The following is a 7,581-nucleotide window of genomic DNA, read 5'->3' on the forward strand; positions in this document are numbered from 1 at the left end:
TAAAAGAACTGTGTTTTGAATTAATTAAAAAATATTGTTTGTATATGTAAAACAATGTGGTAGTAATTAGAAAACAAGCTAAAAATTATGAGTGTGGGGTGGAAAGTGGGGGCTAGTTTAGGTTACCAGTCAAGGATGGGTGGTCTCGATTAGTCAAGAAACTCTCTACTCCCTCTTATTAAGAGAAGCGAAATTAAAGACACATTGTGCCAAGAGTCGAGAAGTCTTAAATATGCGTGCCCCTAAAAGCTATGGATCCGATTAGTCAGATACTTTTCACAAGATTACTAGTTAACTTAGACTATGTCTCATATCATATTCGGGGTTTATGAATGGTAGCCGTGCCTCTTAAACGTGAAAAAAAAGGCATTGTTTATGGATTCTACGTATGTCAATGGAATTTCATATGTATGTGATAGGAATTAGCTTCCATTAGAATCTTTAATGTATCGTTCTGACCTGTGGTGTATGACCCTTATAACCACGAACATAATGGATAGAGGACTTCCTCTCTTCTGTTGCTCGTATCTCTACATTGTTGAAACTGAGTAGGGTGTCGTCAACGAAAAAAGAGAATAAAGGAATGCCATCTATCAAGTCTCCCCAATCTTCTTGGGGTTGAGGACCTCACATTGTCACAGACGTTGATTGCAAGCAATTGGCCAACCTGTTGGGGTGTAGGCCAGGTGGCCGTGGGAAACCACACTTACCCACTTTCTTTTACCTAATGAATATAGGGAGAGAAAGTGAGAGAGTTGACCACTCTCTCACTTTCCTCTCCACTAACCCAACTCCCTCTATGTAGCTTCTCTTTCATCCCCTTTCCCCTTCTCCTTCCCACTCTTGCACACTCCGTATACGCTTGCAAACCGGCACAATAATTGGTATCAGAGCTTATTAGTCGGCTTCCCGCTCCCACTCCACGGCATGAAGCACCACTTTGAATCTTGAATCAAGCAAGGGGAGTCTCTACAGAGAAGTTGAGAAAAAGGCAACAATCCATGGCAAATTGAGTTGAGTGGGGGAAAATAGAGCAGGCAGTATACAGGCATAATCGAGAACCAAGGAGGACTTGCAAGGCAAATAGAACCGAGTCAAATTGAAGCATCGGAATCGGGCAAGCAAGAGCAGCAGCCAATCGGGGGCAGTAAATTACGAGCAAAGGCATGCTTGGAAGCAAGCCAAAGCTTGAGAGAATTGAAGCCATCGAAGCCTTGAAGCATTAGGGGGAGTAGCCAGGTGTGTCGAGCAGGAAAAAAAAATATAGTGAGGATCGAGCAAGGCAGCAAAACCGAAGCCAAATCAACGAGTTGTGTTTTTTGGTGGTGTGTGATTAAACACGCACACACGCTTACAATTTGGGTAGCTTAAGTGGAGCCAGATCAAGCTTAGATCTCAGTAGAGATCCACACACACACACACACACACACACACACACACACACACACATTTTGCAATAGGAGCTTGGGAGAAGCAAATCGAGCAGCCCACAATTGGGCGCATGGAGCAACCGGGCACATCAGAATTGGGGGGGATTGATGTCGAGAGCGTGAATATGGTGATGGCGCGCACACACACACACTCAATGACTTGCAAACACGCGATTGCAGCACCATGAGGAGGGACGAGCTCTAGGATGAAGCAAGCAGCTGAAGCCGAGCAAGAGTATCCACACACACCCTACAGGACATCCACACACACACACACACACACACACACACACACACACATTCCTCGTCCTGTGCTTCCCACAGACACAATCGACGCCGATAGTCGGCCTGTAGCAAGCAAAAAAAGGCGAGCAAAAAAAGCCACCAAATTGAAATTTTTTTAATGACAATATGCAATTTTCTTTTGTGTGCAAGGGTCTGTTCTCACCAAAGACCCTCGACCCCCTCCTCTCGACTCACAGCCAAAGAGCTCGAGCTTCCTCGACCCCTGATTCTCACACCCTGACTCTCACCCCGGAAAAAAGATAGCAAATACGGTTTTTGGCCGGACCCAATATTAGGATGAGAGAGAGTGAGAGCGTGTGAGTTGAGAGAGAGAGAGAGAGAGAGAGAGAGAGAGAGAGAGAGAGCTTAAAAAAAGCGAGCTGTGTGACAACATACTATGTTCGGCTTCAAACGACCCTTCTTCTCGATTCCTTATCCGCATGTCTTAACAAATCCGTCAAATTTAACAATTATCTCGAATTAAATATTGCACATATCCAATTATGTTGCTGATAAATTATGGAACAAATTACTTATTAATTTGCTAATTCGAGGATTCCTTCAAAATTCAAAATCTCGTGCCAAGTAACTCGAACCAAAGCTCTAATACCACTATTGAGAGTAGGGGAGACCAATTACTTAAACAAATCAACAATTCCTCATAGACTTCACCATCAACATATCACCTTCCTTTTCAAATTCAAGCACACACACCTAGACTATGACATCGCGCGCATACACACAAACACACACATACACAAGAGAATAGATTGATAAAGAAAGAGTATAACAGGGATTATAAGAGATGTAGACATAATCATGGAGTACACAAAATAAAATAACATAGTATAAAAGAGAGAGAAGGAAAAATTTAAGACATCTACACAAGAAATGCTTGAAGATTGCGGTTCCAAACTCCATGGCACCTCTTGTTGAGTTTGGTATTTAATATTTGATATTAATTGTTGGTGCCAAAAATTTGAAGGCCTCTCTTTTACACTTAGTTCCACTTTAGTTTACATGATTCTTTTAGGGTGATTCTCACTATCCTATTTACAAAACAGTCATAGTGGCATATTGATAAAAGATCTAAAACACTTTGCAAAAGTAAAACGACCGAAAGGTTTATTATTTCTCGGCGTCTCCTTTTCAACTCCCAAAATTTCAATCTACAAATCATCATGCACTCATTTGTAGTAAAATCAAATAGACATCACATAACTAACCATTAAGCCAACTATCCCAATTACAGTTACCGAATTGTGAGAAAATAAATACGTGTCTATTTTATATATAGATTCAATGATCAAGATTGAACATGCAATAGTGAAGAAAACATGTGGCTAAACTGAACTTAAGGAAGCATTGATAAACTAAAAAAACACAAAAAGCATCAACATACTAAAAATTCAATTGCACTACCAACTTGGTAACCGAGCACGAGTGTTGTCTAATTGTGCAAGTCGGAAGACTGTTTGAATCAAGCTACATAAAGGCAATGTGAATAGTTAAATATTTGTCTTGCAGTTAGGTACATAGTGAAAATGCTAGATATATTAGACGGTGTAGGATTTATTACATAGACGAGTTCTTAGTTCAAAAGCCCCAATGGAATCTAGTGCTTCAAAATCCCCAATGGAACCAAGTGAAGCACGTTGTTGCCATGAACCATTTTATAAATTGCAAAGTTTACATATATCGATCATTAGTAATTGTTTTCTTTTGAAAACATAGTTGTGGTCGAGGGGGTAATGGGTATCGGGTCTGTCCAAATTAGATGGGCGAGTGTAGTGGTTTTGAGTGTCTTAACCCTCCACCATGCTCGTCTCCTTCCGACCAATTATGGACCGAGGTTTAAATTAAAGCTTTCAAGCTATTATCACAAGCTTCTACGTGCCGAACAACATGCATATGGCCTGCGCAACGTGGCCAATACCATACAAATCAAAAGAGCACTCTGCTAATGATAGACCTAATTATGTGCCACCCCTCATCCAGGCCCTCTCTTGCATATTCATTCTAGTGTCTTTGTGTCCAAGCCACCTCGCAGTGATATCTCCTGCGCTCAATCAGCTGTGCAACCTAAGCTACCTTCGGTCCCTCAATGGTGTTGACCTCTGTTGTCCTACCTTCAAAAGGCCCTCGAGCTCTCTGCTGCTCTCGGACATCGTTTGCTCATGAAGCATCATCGCGAGCCATTACTTCTAGCTGCCCTTAAACACCACCTTGGCTTTACCATGCCTTCTTTCGCTCCCTACCGGATTGTATGCACAAAAGCCCTCAAGCTGTGTTACACTCGGACAGTGCTGCAAATGGCTGCCATCATATTGCCTACTGTTTCAACCACCCTCTCTTTTGCCCATTGCCACTAGGCCTCGTACTCCAAAGTACTACAAAGCAGCCCAAGCTACGCTATCATTGCCCATGCCTCTTGAAGGGACATCAAATCTTTAATACCTTACCCAATATAGTCTCTGCTCCGTGACAATCTCTCTCCATCTGGGACAGTCTACGCTCAGCATGGTGCCACATGCAAAATATTGCAAGGAGTTCTGTAGGTCACATGCAAAATATTGCAACGAGATGGTTGACAGGACTGGCAGAAAACTTCGGTTTTGTGACCATGTTGCAGCTAGACAAAAATGCAGAGAACCCGTTTTAGGATTATGCCAATGAGGTAACCTTCTTTGGAAAAAGGATCTTCGGCTCACCAAGTAAAAACACTGCCTAAAGGCTCACAGTAAGTTGCCAACACCCCTTGCCTACAAGAGCTCGCAATAAGTTGCCAACACCCCTGCGGGGATCTCAAATCGCAGCAGACTGAGGCCTCCAAAAAGTATGCAGACAGAGGGCATCTCAGGATGTTCTTCTTTGTCGGCATCTCAAAGGGCTGATAAACCCAGCATTATAATTGCATCTAAGAACACTAGGCCATTCCAATGCTTTGCCAATGCAAAAACAGTACCACCTCTACCACTTGCATTTCAAAAACACCAATCAACGGAATCTTCTCCATTTAATATCTCCGTTCTCCAATTCCTCTTGACATCATGCAATCTCCTCTTAAGACCAACATGCCTTGCGCTCTGATACCATCTTAAAGTCGACAATGCGAGAGAGTAAAGCAATGGAAGGAATACACAAGAGAGAATGAGAGAGCCAAGATCAACGTGCCTTGAGCGCTGAAAACATCTCAAGTCAATGATGTGAAAACGTAAAGCAATGGGGAGAATACAAAAGAGAGAAAGATATTGTTGAACCAACCAATGAATTAATAATCACATTCCAATTCATCAATTTACTTCCAAACTATAACCTTATTTCAACCACAATTGAGCATCAGAATAAACGGCAAGAAAACTAGGAAATTATACCTCAGCAAACCGAGTACTCAAAGATTTGTTTCAGAAATATCGATGCACTCCTCGAGGCTAGAAGTACCACTTTCATACACACATGGCTATGCAACTAGAGAGCTGTAAACATGGGAGATTACGTTACTAAACCTTAGTCCCCTGGACAAGGCACAGGTGCAATTAACCAGGAACATTAGTGCACCGTTAGAATATTTGAGAGCCGAGTGGAAGTAGATAAAAGAATGTCATTATGATCACATTGTAAGCGCGGCGATTAGCTTTGGTTGGAGAATACACCAGAGTTGCTCAAGTATGTTGTTACAAGCGGAACTTTTACACACCCCGAGGAGATTCACCTCTTCTAGACTTGCTTCTTAATTTACAGGGGAAAACCCTTACTCTGCAGAACCTGAGAGGACAGTAAGGAGATTGTTGGCAAAGGGATCACTTAGGTGGGCAGCGAGATTCTCTACTGGACCTTGACCAGTCACATAGGCTTGCAAGAAAAATCCGAGCATCGAGAACATTGCCAGCCTTCCATTCTTAATCTCCTTCACCTTCAGGAGAGCAAACTGATCGGGGTCCTTTGCCAAGCCCAAGGGATCGAAGGGTCCACCAGGGTGAAGTCTATCGAAGCCCTGCACGAGAAGCTACCCCACTGTTACAATACAATGAAGTAGGCCGAGGAAAACTGTTACTTCAGAGGCATAAAAAACTGATAAGGCCCCACACAATGAAAAATCCGCATAGCTGAAGCATGGGATTGACGAGACTACCTTAAGGCAATTATAGATCACATTAAAGCTAATTGCGGTAGATGCTTTGAACAACTAATACACAAAACCACAAGCACCGACGAGAACTTTGATCACACTGTAAGTATAATCATAGAAAACACTTCACATTTGGCCTCCGGTGGCTACAGCAAAAGAGACTTCTCAAGATTGAAGATCATATATACCAGAGTAAAATTAGCCTCAAACCTCCCTCACTACAATCCACTCTGCACAACTTCAGCCCATGCAGTAACCCATATGACATTTTGCAACCTCGAAGCAACTTATACCATCATAGAAAGCAATAGGAGGTATATGAAGAACCAACCTGTAGGTTGGAGGCTCTGTAGTATTCGGCACCACCAACAAGGACCACTTCTGCAATCACAGCAACGGCAAGGTTGATTGGCACAGTGGCGCCAAAATACTCGATGGATCCTCCGTCCAGGAGAAGGGCACCGGTCTGCAGCACCAAACATGCCAAATCAAAAATGAAACTCGCACAAAAGTGGAGGAGCCATGGCAAGGGCAACAAACAGAAGAGCCCCTTCCATACCTTGAACCACACAGCTTCAGGCCCGCAAGCTGCACCATACTTGTTAAAGGCCTCGGGAAGGATAAATCCAGCGGCTCCAAGCATGGCCCACCTGGCGTGGATGAGCTCATAAGCTTGATACCTGAAGTAATTTCCTTTATCAAACTCCACATAATAACATACATTGTCCAAGAATGCACATGATCAAAGACTCGCTTACTTGTCGAAGTCTGCAGGTTTCTTGCTCAAACCGAAGGGGTCAAATCCATAGCTGGCAGGGCAATAAGAACAAATCAGCAAACCCTGCATACAAAATTTTCTAGGGGGGAGTACAATGTCCACCATCTCTACTTACTCTCCGGGAACTTCTCCGGTGAGATATGCAGGCACTTCTGATCTGTCAAGCAAACCTTCAGGGAGGTAAATTCTGCGGGCAGGACCTGTAGCACCAGCGCGTAATGGTACATTTAGGTCATCGGAGAAGAACAGAGAAGACAAGCAACGCTTAAGAAGAAGCAGAAGAAGCTTTCTTATCTGATCGATTCTGCGTGCGCATCTCTCTCTCTCTCTCTCTCTCTCTCTCTCTCTCTCTCTCTCTCTCTCTTACTCACCATACCACTTGGCCAGCTCCTCGTTGGCAGGGGCCTTGGAGGCGGCCTTGGAAGATTTGGGCTTCTTCTTGCCGAGGAGGGAGACGATACGAGGAGTAGCAGAAGACGGAGAAGAAGCGGAGGAGGCGGAAGAGGAGGCGACGGCCTGCCCAAAGATCTCCGGCCTGGTCAAGAGCGAGGAACCCGCGAGGGCAGCCATGGCTTATTCTGCCTTCCCCCTGGCGCGCAGAGAACGCTTCACGTCAAGTTTGCACTGCGAAGTGGGCGTCGCAGTGGTGGAAGCTACTCGCTTCCTGCTCGACTCGTGGGAGTGGATATGGTCCATTCCACGTCACCTCCCTTCCCATTGGCTCTTGGCCTACTATCCATCTCCTACCAGATTATTTTATGAAAGAGAACGTACTAAGGTATGACCGCGTGCATTTCTTGCTATGCTCGACCATTAATAGTGTACAGTGCCAGTGTTAGAAAAAAACGGGTACAGTGTATTTTAACCAGCTAAAATCATAAAATCCCGATTAGACTTTGAGCTTGCCTTTAAGAAAACAGGCAAATTTTAATGTAAGAACCGGCAAAAGCTTCACATTG

At 43.8% G+C, this 7,581-nt stretch overlaps 1 protein-coding gene across 2 annotated transcripts; it reads right to left on the reverse strand.

Moving 5' to 3' along the window:
* Positions 1-5,298: 5,298 nt before the first annotated feature.
* LOC147438591 (chlorophyll a-b binding protein CP26, chloroplastic-like) lies at positions 5,299-7,304 on the reverse strand. 2 transcript variants are annotated; one of them, XM_086484651.1, is made up of 6 exons: positions 6,994-7,304; positions 6,738-6,822; positions 6,603-6,653; positions 6,404-6,524; positions 6,176-6,310; positions 5,299-5,729 (listed from the first exon to the last, which is right to left on the reverse strand). In XM_086484651.1, the coding sequence occupies exons 1-6, from the start codon at positions 7,190-7,192 to the stop codon at positions 5,631-5,633; spliced, it is 690 nt and encodes a 229-aa protein (XP_086340777.1). In that variant the 5' UTR covers positions 7,193-7,304; the 3' UTR covers positions 5,299-5,630. The 2 variants fall into 2 exon arrangements, with proteins under 2 accessions (XP_086340777.1, XP_086340776.1); XM_086484650.1 differs by having other exon boundaries at positions 5,299-5,709; positions 6,994-7,298.
* Between the last annotated feature and the right edge of the window lie 277 nt (positions 7,305-7,581).

This window comes from Adiantum capillus-veneris, chromosome 16 (genome assembly GCF_014529385.1).
Source record: "Adiantum capillus-veneris isolate H3 chromosome 16, ASM1452938v2, whole genome shotgun sequence".
Lineage (NCBI taxonomy): Eukaryota > Viridiplantae > Streptophyta > Polypodiopsida > Polypodiales > Pteridaceae > Adiantum > Adiantum capillus-veneris.